Below are 18,051 nucleotides of genomic sequence, written 5' to 3'. Positions count from 1 at the left end.
CCATAAATTTTGCGTTACCGTGCTTTTTTTTTTTTTTTTTTAAATCTATGTGAACAAGAAATATTCAGTATACCTACTAGCTACAGACAAATTCGACATACAAAGTAAATAAAAGAGTAGTGTACTTCTCATTTGTTGATGGGAACAAATCAGCAAAACACAATTCACAAAGTGACACCAAGAGAGATAAAAGTAGAGCAAAACTACTTGAATTCGATTTCAAAGTTTCTCAAGTTCATTTTTTCTATTCTCGAGCTCAATTTAAGTCAAATTTGGTTCAAGTACAGTACATGATGACTAACATAAAGATACTTGATCATAGGAATAAAATGCTGAATGCTCTTAACATTCACAACATTGTTTCACAACTAAGGATATCCTAGGTTTCTTTACCAGATCTTATAAATCTTGTTTAGTGAGATGTACACAATTAAGAAAATAAGTCAGATGGCTAACATCAAAAACAGAACTCGGGTGGCTAATATCTATTGATATTCTGGTAACTTGACATGGATTAGATAAAATGAGGGGTTAGGGTTTTCTGTGCTGTTACATGGGATCCGAAATTTTTGCATAAAACTTTTACTTGCTAAATGTTAATAATAAAACACAATAGTTACACAACCACCCATTTTACATCCAAAAGATGAACCATGGAATAAACCCCGAGTCTTTATTTCAGTGAAACAAGGGCCACAGCATTGACAGCGTCTTCTGTTTCATGTATTCTTCTTCTCCACTTTTCACATATACTAAGCAGATAGAGTTCGGAAATTTTGACATCAAGAAGAGAATCTGAATCCAGTTTCGGAAAGCTGTTTTTTTTTCACTCTTTTCTACTAACACTATTTTTTCATTATGCATTTCTGTCAAAATGTGTTAAGAAGTCTGAATGAACTTTTTCAGGAACGAGAAGTTGTGAAGATATGCTTCTGTTGACATCAAAATTAAAATAGAGGCTATTCTTTTGATATTCCAACTGTCCATGTTCTCATTTGAAATGAAGCACTGAAACGCAAACAAGATTTGCTCCATCTTATATCATTTCTGGAGACATTTTCTCTTGATTTCAGTTGAAAATTATTTGGTGTCAAACATATTTTCTAAGCCATATTCATTCTCGATAAAATAAAAGGAACATTTATGAGAATATGCAGGAACTAAACAGGGTTTAAGACATTGGTTGGTGAATTCTCACCTGTCACTGACAAAGATGTTAATTTTCAAGTACATTAAATCCCCTTTAAATGCCGTTGAGACAGGCAAGGCAATAATTTAATAGAAATCAAACTTAAGAATTTAGAAAAGATAATAATGTGCCAAAGAGTTGGGGGTCAAGGTACTTCAAACATCGGAGACTGCCTATTCTATGATCCATTCAATATTGTTCAATGGTTAAATAAAAGGAGGTTTGAAGGAGTTTTACTTTACATGCTCAGCCATTAAAGACATTAGCATTTTAAATTTGATTTTAGCTTTGAAATTTCAATAGTGCTTTTACAGTTTTCTCAATCTAAACAAAAGGAAGAGCTACTAATATGTTGTCTGTCTATAAAAGATGATACACAAGGTAAAGGGCGCCCCCCACCACAAGTTAAGGGACACGCCAGAACAAGCCACAATAGTAGACCAGACCTACCATGAAACGCCACTCGCTGTAAAAATTCCACACAACATATACAATGCTACAAGCAATGCCTCCATATAATCCTAGTAAATATACTTACCAGGAAATTCCTTTGGTTTCCTGATGGAGTGGATGACTTTTCTTCTCTCTCCAAGACTCCAAAACAGTAACATATGCTGATAGACAGGAGAGAATCTTGCAACTTTGTACCCACAACATGCCAACCGTAGAAAGTCATTCAAAACAAATCTCCATGGTTGGCATAGTCCCAGCCAAATTAAATTAAAATGATGTACCTAACTTAAATTTGCGGAACATGGACCAGAAGAATCACTGCGCCATCCCAGCATGTCTCGTTGAAACATTGGTTTCCCTCTTGTCAAAGTGAGCAATTGAGTAGTTGATTTCATTTCTTAAAAAGAGGACTGACTGATCTAACACTGAAATTATACCAGGGTGATCTTTTCTATGTAAACAGTGGAGGAGAATAAGACCTTGCATTAGTCTGTTTATGAAGTATTTCTAGCAGGCAGTATTAATCCATGACATCAATCGATACGAGCAAGGCCAGCTAAGTGAGTAATGACATCCTCGAGGCAAGAAAAATGAACTAAAAACTTATCATGAAGTTCTAAGGGGCTAGCCTCAGCCTTCCCCCACAGGGAAAGACCATCAGAAATGGCCCTCAAACCACTCTGCAGCAATTCAACACCTTTGCTAATCTCGTCAGGAACCTTCCTCTTCTTGTTGGATCAATTTTCGCAAATTATTTCCTTTCTTTCGTGCCTAGTAGCTCCCACATTAATGTTTTGACTCTTTTGAGCTGTGACTTCAAGGATTAAAGCCACTTTCCTCAGCATGGAAAAGTTTTAAGAAGGGTGACTTCTTTCTCGAGAAATTTTTTGAATTCAGACATAAATCTTTCCTCATTTGCCTCATTCACTTGCGATAAATTGTATGATAGAGCAGCATTTTGTGGCACAAATCTCCAAAGCTGATTGCAGGAGGTTCTTGCAGCAAAATTTCCAAATGCTTTAATTGCCAAATGCTTGAGAGCCCAGTGCTGTTCTCTGAGTAAAATGTGATACAGCTCCCAAATAGCAGAGCTCTTTGGACAGTCATCTCTTTCTTTCATTTCTATATGAACAAGTCCTGCCATGAAAAGAGCTAATTCAACTTTGCACTGGTACAACCTGGCATCAGCTGCCATTGTGATAAACAGGTTTTGCAGCTTCCTGATGACTTCGTCCATGCCATTACATGCATATAGACGTGTCATGTTAGAAACTACCGCCAGCGCTTGACCCAAAAGATTAAGGAAAATGTCATTTGCCACATGCTCTGGAGAACGGGTGCAACTCTGCAGAATATTGGCTAGGAACTTTAGCATCTTCTCGTCAATGTCAGATTTGGCAATCTGGCTAGAGAATGTAAGAAAGTTCAATCGGATTTCAATGAAAGTGACAATTGCTACTTAACCTGAATTCACTAGGTCAAAAGGTGTCGTTAGAGTTCAGTGATCATGCAGTGCTGGAAACAAATTGACAAAATTTGCGTTTTACTGTAAAAGGGAAAAACCTCATGAAATGAACTGAAAAGAATCTTCTATGGAACAAAAAAGTAAATAAAGTAATACAAAGCAAACATTTAACATTGAGCCCAGCAGAGGAAAATAGATGACCAGATTTGTCAGGAATTGAAGAACAAACTCGTGAAACAACCCTTCCTATCTGATAGAAAAGGATCAACCCCCGTTGTGTATTGGTACTAATTGGATATAGAATAGATCTGCTTCTCTTTGTTCCTACAAATGAGTCTCATTCATTTAATTACCCCTTCCTTGCCCTTGGATGTCTGCATCTCAGGGTCAGGCAAGGAAAGACGTAAAACTCTTTTTCCTTTCCACTGTGAACCTGGGGATTAGATCTAGCCATAAGAAGAATGCCTGGCTGATAAATAACTCCCGATGCCACATTAGATCTAGGGAGCTCGGGGATAAAAGCTCCTCTGCGAAGCCTTGTGATTGAAGGAGTTAAAAGGCCAAGCAATATTGACTTATGGGCCTTTATGGGAAGAGATGTGTAAATAGCGGTAGGACAAAAAAAAAAAAAAATGCAAATGCATGTAGGTTTGCGACGGTTTTGTGCTACAATCACTTATTGCAAACTGCTTCAAACAACTAGCCTGGGCAATATAATTTATGCATATTTTTCTCCCGATCGGAACTTCTCTTCCAAAGTGCAAAGGGACTTGCAGAGATGGCAAAGCACACAACACAGAGCGGCGCCCCCAGCAGCCTAGAAGGGCAAGCACTGACGAGCATGCCACTAAAACCTCCAATGAATTCATCATAGTCACTGATTATCCTTTGTTAAGAGATGCCTCTCAAGTTGCCTGAAAGCAAATTCAGCAGAAAACCTTCCGCGAGCAAGGCTACAGTCATGACTGATGAAGACGGAGATATACCGACACTAGTAACAAAGTTATAAACCCTGTCTGCCACAGATGTTGTACCATGAGAAACCAGCATACTTATTAATCTGGCCACTCTTCTCAGGGAAGAGTCATCAATAAAAACAGCTTCGATGGAAGACACAGATTTGAGACATGAGCAGAGTTTATCAATAACATCATTTACCACATAGGTTTCAGCATAGCGCATCATAAAGCACCACGGCTCCATTATAATCTCCCAACAAAGAAAGTGAGGGGGGAAGAAGTCGTCAAGCAAGAAAGCCTCCACATCTCCCCATGCCGTAGCCACAATCATGAAAGACTTAAGGGAATGTATAAGAGAAGCAAACACTATGATGGCCCGAGCGACAGTCTTCGTTGTGGCCCAACACGAGGTCAAAAGTCAAAACAACGTTCTTGCCGTGGCCCCACACACGTTCGGGAGTCGGCTCTGATACCACTTGTAACATCCCGGGGTCTCCACTGTACACATAGGCTCTGATACCACTTGTAACATCCCAGGCTCTAATACCACTTGTAACATCCCAGAGGTCGGAAGTCAGAACAGCATTCTTGCCATGGCCCCACACGTAGTCGGCAGTCGGGAGTCAGCTCTGATACCACTTGTAACATCTCGGTCTCCATTGTATATCCCCCACACGCAGTCGGGAGTCGGCTCTGATACCACTTGTAACATCCCGGGTTTCTATTGTACATCCCGGGTCTCCACTGTACACATAAGCTCTAATACCACTTGTAACATTCTGGGTCCACTGTACATATATTGTCCGCTTTTGACACTAAGTCCTCACGGTTAAGAAAATGCTCTGATACCACTTGTAACATCCCGGAGGTCGGAAGTCAGAACAGCATTCTTGCCATGGCCCCACATGCAGTCGAGAGTCGACTCTGATACCACTTGTAACATCTCGGATCTCCATTGTACATCCCCCACACGCAGTCGAGAGTCGGCTTTGATACCACTTGTAATATCCCGGGTTTCCATTGTACATCCCGGCTCTCCACTGTACACATAAGCTCTTATACCACTTGTAATATTCCGAATCCACTGTATACATATTGTCCGCTTTGGACACTAAGTCCTCACAGTTAAGAAAACGCGTATGTACAGTTTAGAGGGACTAAAGCCAGGACTCCCTCCCTATGCGATGTGGGACAAAAGAGGAACCCCTTCCTTGCGCATGTCCGAGGACCACCAGTCACACTCTCCACCTCTTGGGAGTCAGAACAACATTCCTTCCTTGCGCATGTTCGAGAACCACCAGTCACACTCTCCACCTCTTGGGAGTCAGAACAGCATTCTTGCTGTGGTCCTACACACGGTCGGGAGTCTCTTCACCTCTTGGGAGTCAGAAGAGCATTCTTGCTGTGGTTCCACACGCGGTCAAGAGTCGGCTGCATTCCTTCCTTGTGCATGTCCGAGAACCACCAGTCACACTCTCCACCTCTTGGGAGTTAGAACAGCATTCTTGCTATGGTCCCACACACAGTCAGGAGTCTCTCCACCTCTTAGGAGTCAGACTCCACCTCTTGGGAGTCTCTCCACCTCTTGGGAGTCTCTCCACCTCTTGGGAGTCAGAAGAGCATTTCAGCATTCTTACTGTGGTCCCACACGGTCAGGTCGTCAAAAGGCATTTCAGCATTCTTACTGTGGTCCCACACACGGTCGGGAGTCTCTCCACCTCTTGGGAGTCAGAAGGCATTTCAGCATTCTTACTGTGGTCCCACACACGGTCGAGAGTCTCTCCACCTCTTGGGAGTCAGAAGAGCATTCTTGCTATGGTTCCACACGCGGTCGGGAGTCGGCTTACACATATTGTCCGCCTCTTGGGAGTCAGAAGAGCATTCTTGCTATGGTCCTACACGTGGTCGGGAGTCGGCTTACACATATTGTCCACTTTGGACACTAAGTCCTCATGGTTTTGTTCCTCTCGGGACAGCCCACATTACCCCAAGAAAACGCGTATGTACAGTTTAGAGAGACCAAGCCTTATAAGCTAGTCCAGGACTTCCTCCTAGGCAATGTGGGACAAGAGAGGGACCCCTTCCTTGCGCACATCCGAGGACCGCCGCTCGGGCCGTCATAGTATGAGCCGCCCCAAGAGGAACAGAACCGTGAGGACTTAGTGTTCAAAGCAGACAATATATATACAAACACAGTCTCCCATACCAACGCAGGGTCTTCTTAGTACCATGTAGTTGGGGTATCAACATTGAGAGGGTACTAGGATATACTTCTTCATGAACAAGTATGTTGAATAGCCATCGGAGCTTTCTGGTTATCCCAAGTCGTACATCTCCCTCAATATCGCAAGAAGATGTTAGGAGACAAGTAAGTAACAGAATCCAGCCAAGCGAAGGTAGTCTTGTCCCAAACATAACCTTGGAGTTCGCTGAAGAGATTTTATCCTCTGCCTTTGTGCCATAAACATCATTTGAGTCCTCATCGATATAGGTCTCATCACTGAACAAACAATCCAGAATTTTAAACTTCATCTCCTGGTTTACTTCATCAGAATTCAGCAACTTGAATAAATTCATGGATGTTCAATCCAGAAGTTTGGACGATACCTCACTAGCAATTTTTAGGTGGTCTTCCAGGCACATTTGAATTTTCAAATTTGCAATCATCAGGGCACAGTGTGTTAATTGCCTGTGAACACTATTCGATTGACATGGATACAGGGAGGCTATTTCACAGCTTTTACAAGGTAAAATTTTACAGGAACAAAGGACCATCTAGCTTCTGCTTGAAAAAAGATTCCTTCAGCAAAGATCAATTCTTAGCCGCACATTTCAGAGATTCATTGGCTAATGAAATAAGAGTCAAAATTATATCTGCTACATTAAAATCGACTTCTAGTGCTGCTTTTCCTATCTGAACAAGTGTGACAACACCTTTTCAAGTGAAATTCAGAATGCTCACCAGACTTCCACCACCACTAGCTGCTATAGTTCCCAATACGCACAGCTTTTCTACTATATGTTTTGCCACGTTAGCAACATAATTTATGTCACCAGCCCCTTTTGTATCCATAGTACTCTGTTCTTTCTCAGATCTTGCTCGCAAATGATTCCCAGATTGGCAATAATCTTCGCATAATTTTACAATCGTTGATGACTGTATGTGAAACCTTCACTATTTTTGAGCTAATGGATTGGATTCTCTGTATCAGACATGAACGAAAACATTTTATCAAAGATGGCATAATAAAGGTATACGCTTCCCCAACGCCTTGACAAGGTTGTTAAGGACAAGGCTTTGACGTTCCACCAGGTACCTGATACCCCTTCCAACAAGAGATTGCAGTAGAGCTAGAGCCTCAGCCCGTCTATTCTCTCTGATTGAGCCGTGCCTTTGCTTCTATTTTGTTTACCTTTGCCGAGGGTGTGCCTTTTGTAATGGATTGGATTCTCCGTATCAGTCATATTGAGTGCATGTTGGTGCCTAGTTACTATTGCTGTATAGCGTTTTTGGTCGAAAGTTAATACAAATCTTACCTTACCAAAAAAAAAAAAAAAAAAAAGTATATGCTTCCCCTTTTTCATAGGAAAAGAATAAAGAGAAGAAATCCATGTTTTCAAAGTTATATGCTTCTCCAAGATACTGGAAATAAGCCCCCATAGTATCTAATCTATAGTTGTTGAATTAAGAATAGACCGACCCAAAAAAAAAAAAGAATTAAGAATAGAAACAAGATATGAGAGAGACGATTGAAGGCAATATTTAATGCGGTAAATGAGTACCTCAATTTCCGACAATGAATCTTTTGTTAAATTTAGTTGTTCCAATAATGAAAACTCCACAATATTCATTAGTGTATTGTCTGCTAGCGAAGGATACTGCAAAAGCATTGAAGCTTGCACTGCAGAAATGAAGTACTTCTAGAAGCAGCAGCATTAGAGAATTTCAGAATGTCAAGGATAGAGAAAAGCATTTAGCCAAAAAACAAAGAGGTACGGACACCTAGAGTGCCAAAACTTGGCATAGAGTGCCAAAACTTTGAAAATGTACACTTAAGTGCCAAAATTTGAGTAAAATGTGTGTCACTCTGGCCAAATTGCTAACGTGGCAATTTTCCGGTGAGTTGAGTGCAAAACAGTATCGTTTTGCATGCTGACGTGGTGAGAAAATCGTTTTTTTCTTTGATGTGTAAATAATTAATATAAAAATTAATTAATTAAATTAAATTTAAAATATTATAAAAATAAAAAATATTCAAATTAAAAAAAAAAAATCAAATTTAAAAAAAAAAAAAAAAAAAAAGGGCTGAAGGGAGGCGGTTGAGGGCTGAGCCCTCATCGCCGCCACCGGAAAAAGGCTAGCGACGGAAGGGGGAGGGTCGGTCGAGGTCGTCGACCTCTTGCCGACTGCGGCGAGGAGCCGCGAGCCACGAGCCTCGCCAAATCTAGGTGAGGGCCTCGACCTCGGCCGACCCTCCCCCTCCGCCCCCCACCCTTCCCGACGACAGTGGGGAGGCGGCGAGGGCTCGTGGCCCTCGCTACCGGTTAGCCAAGGGCCGGCAACCCCGGTCGACCCTCCCCCTCCATCACCGGCCTTTCCGGCGACGGCAAGGGTCGGTCGGCCAAGGGCCGGTGACCTTGGCCGACCCTCCCCCTCCGTCGCCGGCCCTTCCCGGCGGCGACAAGAAGGGCTCGGCCCTCGGCCGCCTCCCTTCGGCCCCCCTTTTTTTTTTTTTAATTTTAAGTTTTTTTAGAATATTTTAAATAAATTTAGTTTTAAATTAAATTTAATTAATTTTTATATCAATTATTTATACATCAGAGACAAAAACGACGTCATTTTTGCATTTTCTCACCACGTTAGCGCGAAAAACGACGCCATTTTGTACTCAACTCGCCGAAAAATTGTCACGTCAGCAATTTGGCCAGATTTTGGCCGGAGTAGAACTTAAGTAATCATTTTTACTTTGATTTTGGCACGTGTATCTTTTCAAAGTTTTGGCACTTTAAGTTTCCTCCGTACTAAGTTTTAGCACTTGGGGTTGGGGTGTACTTCTGCCGAAGAAAAAGATACGTGTTAGCATCCAACAGTAATAAATGAAACATATTTTCCCCCAATTTAATTTAAGGCATTTTACCCAATCAGAGAATTATTAATGCATAATATTTTCCTTTCTTCTCCGTGCACAGGTTTCTGTTGCCAGAGCCGTTTACCGTGTATTAAAGCCTGGATTTCCTACTATAAGTTTAAGATAAGATGGTGCTGAAGTGATAGTCTAGTCAAAATAAATTCAGTCAAACTTTTAGCTTCATCTTGTACCTTGTCTAAGCTCCCAACAGTCCTAAACAATTTGTGTAATGATGAGACGAGCCAGCCGCGACTTCCACTTACCCCTCCCCGCTTGCAATTCCCCAGCTCCAGCCCTCCCGCATCCCCCAAGAACTCCCCACTCCTCACCCCAAAAAATAGAGAAAGCTCTCTTCTACGCCTAGCAGTATTGCATATTTGGTAGGGAAGATACTAAAGAGAATCAACTAGCAAAAAGAGGTAAGTTACCACATAAAAAATCTTGCAATGTTCTTCTTGAGACTCCTCCATTGACATAATCGTCATTTGTAGATGCAGGGGCGCTCTCGAAGGGGGCGAGATGGAGGTTTGAATGAAGATGGCAGAGAGTTGGTTGAAACCTGTGAAAAGAAGAGAGCCATTTATGGGAGATGCATCTCGCCGCTTCAAGTAGAGGGACGTGCATGCCATGCAGAGGAGAGACCGCCAACCTCTCTCTCCCTCTCTCTCCCTCTCTCTCCCTCTCTCTCTCTCTCTCGCTACGACTGGTGTACAAATTCCGGGCGGTCCAAAAGATCGGATTCGGTATCAGATAAGTTATGAAAACTCACTAATTACTCTTTAGTCCTCTGATTAGAATTTAGGGGTTACCAGTCCTAAATGGACTTTAATGGGATGGACAATTCTCTAAGGGAAACTTGTCAAACACCAATATAACAAAAGTAGGTGGTTTTCATGTTACGTGTAACTAATGTATTAAAATTCAAAAACTAGTTTGTCCAAATAGTGCCCCCAGCATACTTGTTAAATCATATATTTATTAAATATGTTTGAGAATTTAAAGTTTATTTTATGAGGTATGTGAGTTTGTGAAAGCATGTTATTCTAAAAGAAACTATAAGATTTTTTAAAATTACTGTCAACTATTCTAAAAATTTAAATTATATGAAGACGTGATTTATTATTTAAATATTTTAATACTCTCTCATGCTGTTCTAATATCATGCAAAATTTTATGAAACCACTTTGAACTATTCTATAAGTTTAAGTAATTAAATAAAAGTGTGATTTATTATTTAAATATTTCAATAGAAACTAGTTAACATAACCTTCATGCAGTATACCGCTACCAAAAGGTAAAAGATTCACAAGCGACTTCATCCACAATTAAATTTATGATTACAAAGCTAGGGTGTGATTGACTAATCATATACCTGAACGCCTAAAAGGCCCGATTAAGAAGAACATACCAAGTTATCGAAAGATAAACCCTAGCTCCTTCGTCTCTTCCCATACTCCTCTACCTCTGTTGGGTCTCCTTTGAAGTTTGCGCGACCATCAATCGTCGCCACTGTGATGAATAAGGGCTTAATGCTAAACTGGGAGTCCCCTTCGAGTCGAAGGTCGCCCAGCCTCAAGTGATCTACGATTTAGACTGCTTGAGGGCGGCAATTTTTGTCACAAAGAACGCATAAAAGGAAGGAAAGAGTAAGAGTTGAGCGGGGGTGGTGGCGACAGTAGCCACTGGGTTTCACGGCTTGGACAAAGGTTGGCAGGGCTGCGACGGTAGAGGACGTCTACTTGCCTAGCGAGCTGTTCGCTGTGGCTTGGGGAAGAGAGAACGGTAAAACTGGAGAAGAGGAAAAGAGGGAAGAAAAGAACCATAAAAGCGAAAACAAATATGGATTTTCCAAGACCTAGTCACGTTGATGTGGTCGAACACACTCTTATTTGGTTTTAGGATTACTCTCATCCCTCTGTTTAGGCCTGTAACAGCGTGTTGATGTATCAATAATAATGAATAGGGTCCGGTTTAACTGACCGCCCTCCGTCAACTAAGGACCACCCATTTTTTGATGAAATAGTTTTATCTTTTACCCTATTTTTCTTTTTTTTTTTTTATATTTTCTCATTGCAACCTTAAATTGAGAGATAAAATCATAAGTTTGGCCCATACAATCAATTTTCATGAATATGATGAAAAAATAAATTAGATATCAAATACAAATAACTATAAGTAAAAAATATTATCATCTATTAAAAAGAAATTGTTGATGTCATTATATAAATATATTAAATTTTAAAGATGAAAAAACGCTTGAAATGCACTTGCTTTCAATATGTACTAATCTTGTCTTCATCACCACCATTATTTTCATTAGTGAAGTTGCTTTCAATATGAATTCTTTCCATCTAAATGAGATGTCAAGAACAAAAATAAGAATTATATTTCTAAAATAGGGAGAATTACTAAAAAGTCCTAAATTTATTGCAATTGTGCCAATTTAGTCTTAATTTTGTTTTTTTTTGCTAATTCAATCCTAAAACTTTTGCAATTGTGCTAATTTAATTCATCCAGCCAAATTTGGTTGATCGACGTTGACATAACAATTTTTTAAAAGTATTTTATATTTTTTTGAAATTTTATATTTTAGTTTTTTTTTCCTTTTTATTTCTCTTCTTTCTCTTCAACTTCCTTACCTTCAGTGGCCAGCGAGGCTTGTCGGCTACTGGGTGAGGGTTGTGAAGCCCTCGCTGGTCACCCACCTCGCCAATGACTAGCGGGGCTTCACCTCATCAGCCGAGGGGAAGAAGAAGAAAAGAAGAACAAAAATATATATATTAAATTATAAATAAATAAAATAATTTGAAAAAAATATGAATATTATTAAAAAAAAATTACTACGTTAGTGTTTGTCAGATGTTGGCGCCGGCCAATCCATGTCGGTGTCGATCGGCCAAATTTGGTCAAATGGACTAAATCGACACAATTGCAAAATTTTTAGAACTAAATTAGCACAATTATAATAAGTTTATGACTTTTTTTTGGTAATTCTCTTGTCTAAAATATATAGATACAAACTAAAATTCAACAATAATGAATACCTTTTACTTTCTTGCAATAATAAAAGTAGATATTAACAAACTGTCCTCCAAATTTATGACTTGTTCAATTGAAAAATCATACAACAATCGAAGTTTAAAGCGTAAAAGATAATTACACATTTTGCAAAAAAAAAAATAAAGGATAATTATATTACTTTTTTTTTTTTACTTATTTAAGTTTTTTTATTTGACAATAATATCTACATAATCTTCTTCTTTTTGCCATAGTATAATATTCACTATTTTAAAATTTGCAACTAAATTCTCCATATATTTCTCATTATTCGAATGGTGTTGTGGGATTTGTTTCTTATTGTGTGAATATGATTACTATTTAAAAAATGAATATTATTACTAAATTGTAGGATTTATTTCTTCGGTACACCTGACAAAGATGGTAAGAGAATCTCCTAATTAAAAGCTCAGCCCAAACGGATCTGGTAGTCACTCCATGTATTTCAATGTCATGATTCCTTGATTCGTGAAATCTTTAATTAAGGTAATACGTCTGATAGTCTCCTTCAAGCGCTTTCTCCGCATAAAGTAAAGGGGACTTGCTACTCAAAACGCATGAAAACTCCTATAAAAACAAGCAGCTTCCATTTCCGAAGCCGTGCACATTAAAGAAGATGGCGTCTCGATTTGTCTGCAAGCATATACTGATCGCGATTATCTATGCCGTTCTACTGGCCTGTCTCTTCTCTTTCGGTAATTTGCCCGACTACTTACTTTTCTTGCGCTTTTTACATAATGACATAAATAATTCAGCATCTTCCGAACTCGCACATCCTCTCCTTAGGTTATTTGGACTTTGGAAATACAAACGAATGAAAGTCAGTTTGGAAATGAGAATGAAAATGAAAATTAAGAATGCTTCGTTTCATTGAAAATTTATGATGGAGGAAAAAAAATTTCATGGGAATCATTTTTCAAGAAAATTCTCAATTTTTATTTGTTTGATTGCTTCGGAAAAGTGTCTTATTTTTTACTATATGGAGAAGTCGTTTGCTCCCAATCTAGATTTGTTGTTTTCACTCCATGGAAAACATTTTTCAGTTAGATCGATTTGTTTTACATCATTTAAACAGAAAGTTGGAAAATAATTTTTCTCCAAACAAATGGATCCTGAAATATTAAAGGATTTTCCATTAATTAACTATTTTTGTCCAATTATATTTTGGACTCTACAGAGAATATATATGCCCATAATTGCACCCCATCAAATATCTTTAATAGGATCACGATAATCTTCCTTCTTTTCTCTTTTTGCTTTTTCGGTTTGAAGGGGATGCAGCAGGAGGATTAGTTTGCCAAGGGAAATGTGAAGATATTCCCGATTGCGACGGCTCTTGCCGACGTTGGGGATATGGAGGAGGGAAATGTGTTGAGCCTCTTTACCAGTACTGTTGCTGCGTTGAGCTTTGAATGAACTCTCCTTTTTCTCCTCCTTTTCTTTACATCACTATGATTTGCGAATAGTGATGCAGCGAATAGTGATGTAGCCTGGTATTTAAATAAAATAGTTGAAATGGTTCTTTCTACTTGAGTTGCATCATTCCTAAGGACCGGGGCTCTAGCTCATACCTATTAAGATTACGTGGATTCCTACGCGTTCTAAATCCTCATTTTTAAATTCGAGCGAACCCTCAAACAAACATTTTATTTTATGGGGATGTGTGGATATTGCAAAGAGGCCAAATATGAGAATCATTTTTATGTTGCTTTACATTTTAGGGAGCTGATAGGTCAATATATAATACTTTGAAAACCAATAAAATAATAAATAAAATAGGAGATATATTGAACATTAAATTTACATAATTCAATCTACTTTAATATGTTTTGTTCTCTCATGAAAAAGGGATTCCTCGTGAATTTGAGTGATGTATCGTTATCATAAAATAAATTTGTTGGTCCTATGACTCGTACCCCAAGATCTAAAAGCAAACCTTGTATCCAAATTATTTCACAAATGATTTTGGCCGTAGCTTGATATTCACCTTCAGAGGATGATAATAATACTATCGATTGCTTCTTTGTTTTCCACAAAAGTAACGACTTCCTCAATTTAATGCAAATACCAGTGACTAATCTTCGACTCATGGGACATGTGGCATAGTCCGTGTCATAAGAAGCATTTATTTCCAAATCACGATCTCAAGAGAGGAGTATTCCAAGCCCTGGACATCTCTTTAAATATTTTCCGACCTTCAAGGTTGCATTCATGTGAGAGTTCTTTGAGTTATGCATAAATTGACTAGTATATGCACTGCATAACATGCGTTTGGCTTGGTCATGATGAGAAATATGAGTTTCCCTACAAGCCTTTAATAACGGGATGGATCTTCGAGTGGTGGGTCATTAGTCTCAAAGACAATATGACGTCATAGTCAACGGTAGTTAACTCGATGTTTTGATCGATAAGAATGGCAATTGATTTACATCCTAATAAGCGTGCTTCAAATATAATTTCCAACACAAATTTTCGTTGACCGAGAGAGATTTCCAAATCTGAGTGAGCAATCTCAATACCAAGAAAATACTTGGGAGTTCCCAAGTCCTTAATATGAAAAGTAGAGTGCATATCCTTTGAGATTTTTGATGGCTAATTCGTCGTTTCCCATAATAAGTATATTATCAATGTATATCATCAAGTAGATTGATGACGTACCTTTTGTCCAAGTGAAAAGAGCATAGTCGTGCTTGGATTGCTTGAAGCCAATAATTGTAAGAGTTGTAATAAACTTTGCATACCACTGCTGAGAAGCTTGCTTGAGCCCATAAAGGGATTTACAGAGACGACACACTCCAACCTCTCCTTGTCACCGTAATCTCGATGGAAGTTCCATATATACTTCTTCATATCCATTTGATGTAGGTCCCAATCTTGGAAAGCAACAGAAAGGAACAAACAATGACGTCCTTCGCAACCGGAGAGAATGTCTCGTGATAATCGAAACATTCACGTTGCGTAAAGCCTTTTGCCACCAAGCGGGCCTTGTACCGTTCAACAGATCCATCAGCCTTGTACTTAATTTTGTATACTCATTTGTAGCCAATGGGTTTGCAATGAATAGGTAATGGAACTATATCCCATGTTTGATTTTCCATTAAGGCATGCAACTTTGTTTCCATGGCCTTCTGTCACCGTGGATCACAAACTGTTTCATCATAAGATGATGGCTCTATTTCCTTGGAAATACAACTAATGTAGCATGTATGTTCCGTAGACAGGCAATCAAATAAAACATAATAGGAGAGAGGGTATGAGGTACCCGATGAGTGGAGGGAGGCACAAACATAATCCTTCATCCACCTAGGAGGACAAGTAATCCATCTTGAACGTCGTGGGGGAATATGGTTAGGTGTAGGAGAAGATGACTCCAAAGAAGACTATGGAGATAACCATTCCGAATCAAAATTTTCTCCAATGTGTACTGTCGATTCTGCAATTGAATAATCTAGGGTTGATGGGGAAGCTGCAGTGGTCTTGATCATTGGAGAAGTCGAAGCAGCCGAGACATGTATATAGTGGGAAATAGGAGATAAATCTTCCTCAAATAGAAAACGTCCGTTCTAATTATTCGAGTTGGAAGGCTCACTTGAAGATGCTTCATCTTGAAAAGGAAAATTTTCTTCATGGAAAATGACATCCCTACTTATAAAGAAGTTTCCTGTCGATGGCTCGTAGACACGATATCCCTTCTAAAGAGTTGGATATCCCATGAAGATGCATCATCTAGCCCGATGACTCATCTTGTCATGAGGACCTAGGGCAATGACATAACATAAGCAACCAAAGACTTTCAAGTGATTAACCTCAAGCTTCTTGCCAAATAGAACTTCAAAAGGAGTCCATCCGTCAAGAACCTAAATCGTCATGGGATTGATCAAATAAGCTGCCGTGACCATCCTATCTCCCCAGAAAGTTTCAGGAATGGATGCTTGGAATTTAAGGATGCGTGTGACTTCTAAAAGATGATGGTGTTTAAATTCAACAATCCCATTTTGTTGAGGGGTGTAAGTGCACGTGCTTTCATGCAGAATTCAACGAGAAGAGAAAAGTGATTGATAGTCATAACTAGAAAATTCTTCTCCATTATCCCTTTGGATGCATTGAACAAATTACCCAAATTGATTTTCGACATGGTTAAAAAATTCTTGAAGTGGGAAAGGGCTTGACTTTTGGACTACATGTATGATAGTCTACAATCATGACAAAAAATCGAGACCCATCACAATGTGGGGTCCAGTCAAGTTTTTTGTACATCTTCGTCCTCAAGATTTTGGCTCTGTTTACGTCATTCAAAGCGACAGCGATGGAGGTATGCGTCTCTGACAAGGAGGAGGAGGAGGTCTGAACGGCGGAGGAGGAGAGGGAGAAGGACTACGGCGGCAGCGGACAACATTGGAAGAGAAGCTCGTGCCGCTTGTGACGCTTAACACCGCCATCCATAGGAAGAGGAGCGAGCACAGCAGAGCCGAGCGAGGTGCCATATTCGAAGGACTACTACTACAGCTACCGAGAGCGTGGTTGCATTTATATACACGTGCTGTGCGAGAAAAAGCGTGAGTGTATTCAACTGGAATCCCGGAAGATCTGATTTGAAGCATGAAGCAAGAGAGAATCCGAACTCGGCAGCTTTCCGTGAATGGGAGACACACAGGAGCATTTAAAAAAAGAGACAGCTACCATTTGCTGCGATTTTCATGAAATTATGAAAAAATATTATGTGATAGTTTTTTAATTTATAGTAAGGATAACAATCTATTCTGAATTATAAAATATTAAATAAATTATTATAAAACTCATTTATTCGATAATTTGTAACTCACAACAAACTGTTATTCTCATAATATTACGGAAACTATTATGCCAACAAAATCTGAAAAATATTTCTTTTAATCTATGTTTGATTCAAGAAAACAATGGTGTTCAATTATTGTATTTATATTTTCCTTTCCTTTTTTTTTTCATCTTTCCCCTCTCTTCCTATGATGGCTGGTGCTTCCCCTTGCCTAGGTGAGTCCCAACAGATCGACTCTCACCTGTGGCGGCGAGGGTGACCCTTGCTCGGGTGAGGCTAGTAACAAAAATGCAAGTTACGAAATGAAAATTCATTCAAGAGACTAGAAACGCAAAAGCTTGAACTACAAATCCATAGGCTCCAACTCAAGAACATAAGTAGTCCAGCAGCGACAGCTTCTCACCACATAAAAAGTCACACACAAAAACGACCACCGAAGGTTAAAAAACACAGACAAAACACCGTCATGCCAACATTGAAAGAAAACGCTTCAAAACACATCAACCCCAACGCCTTGTATGCTCAATCCACCGCATTGATCGAGCCCTAGGGAAAACTTTCGCCTAAGGAAGAGGAAGAGGATCACCACTTCCACCAGGGCCGACACCAACGCCGTTAAGACCGCCAAGCGGACCAGTGCCGACATCCCCCATGCCACCAACACCGGCACCACCTCCCGCCGCAAAACCGCCACCCATGCCAAAGCCACCGCCGACTCCACTGACCCCGCCGAGGTAACCGCCCATGCCAGCAAAGCCGCCCATTCCGGCGCCCATCCCGATGCCACCGACCGGCAGGAAGTTCTTCTGATCGCCCACGCCATTTCCTCCAGTCCCCATCGGTACTACTGCCACCGCATCTGGCGCATGAGCTAGCAGTTCATTTCGCTCTCTTGGCGTCCTCCGATCGCAGCCGCTCCCCACAGGACGTGCAGCTCCGCCATCCACGATGACGACGAAAAGCACCATAAACACGACCCAAGTCCTCGCCATTAGGTTTGATCA

General features: G+C 39.9%; 1 protein-coding gene across 1 annotated transcript; it reads right to left on the bottom strand.

The window, feature by feature from the left end:
• Positions 1-17,610: 17,610 nt before the first annotated feature.
• LOC104416074 (glycine-rich protein 5-like) lies at positions 17,611-18,039 on the bottom strand. Its single transcript, XM_010027512.2, has one exon. It carries the CDS (start codon positions 18,037-18,039, stop codon positions 17,611-17,613), a length of 429 nt encoding a protein of 142 aa, XP_010025814.2.
• Positions 18,040-18,051: the final 12 nt, after the last annotated feature.

Source organism: Eucalyptus grandis, chromosome 8, assembly GCF_016545825.1.
Source record: "Eucalyptus grandis isolate ANBG69807.140 chromosome 8, ASM1654582v1, whole genome shotgun sequence".
In the NCBI taxonomy this organism is placed as follows: Eukaryota; Viridiplantae; Streptophyta; class Magnoliopsida; order Myrtales; family Myrtaceae; genus Eucalyptus; species Eucalyptus grandis.
Note: the sequence above shows the minus strand (reverse complement) of the source record. Positions and strands in the feature narration are given on the sequence as shown.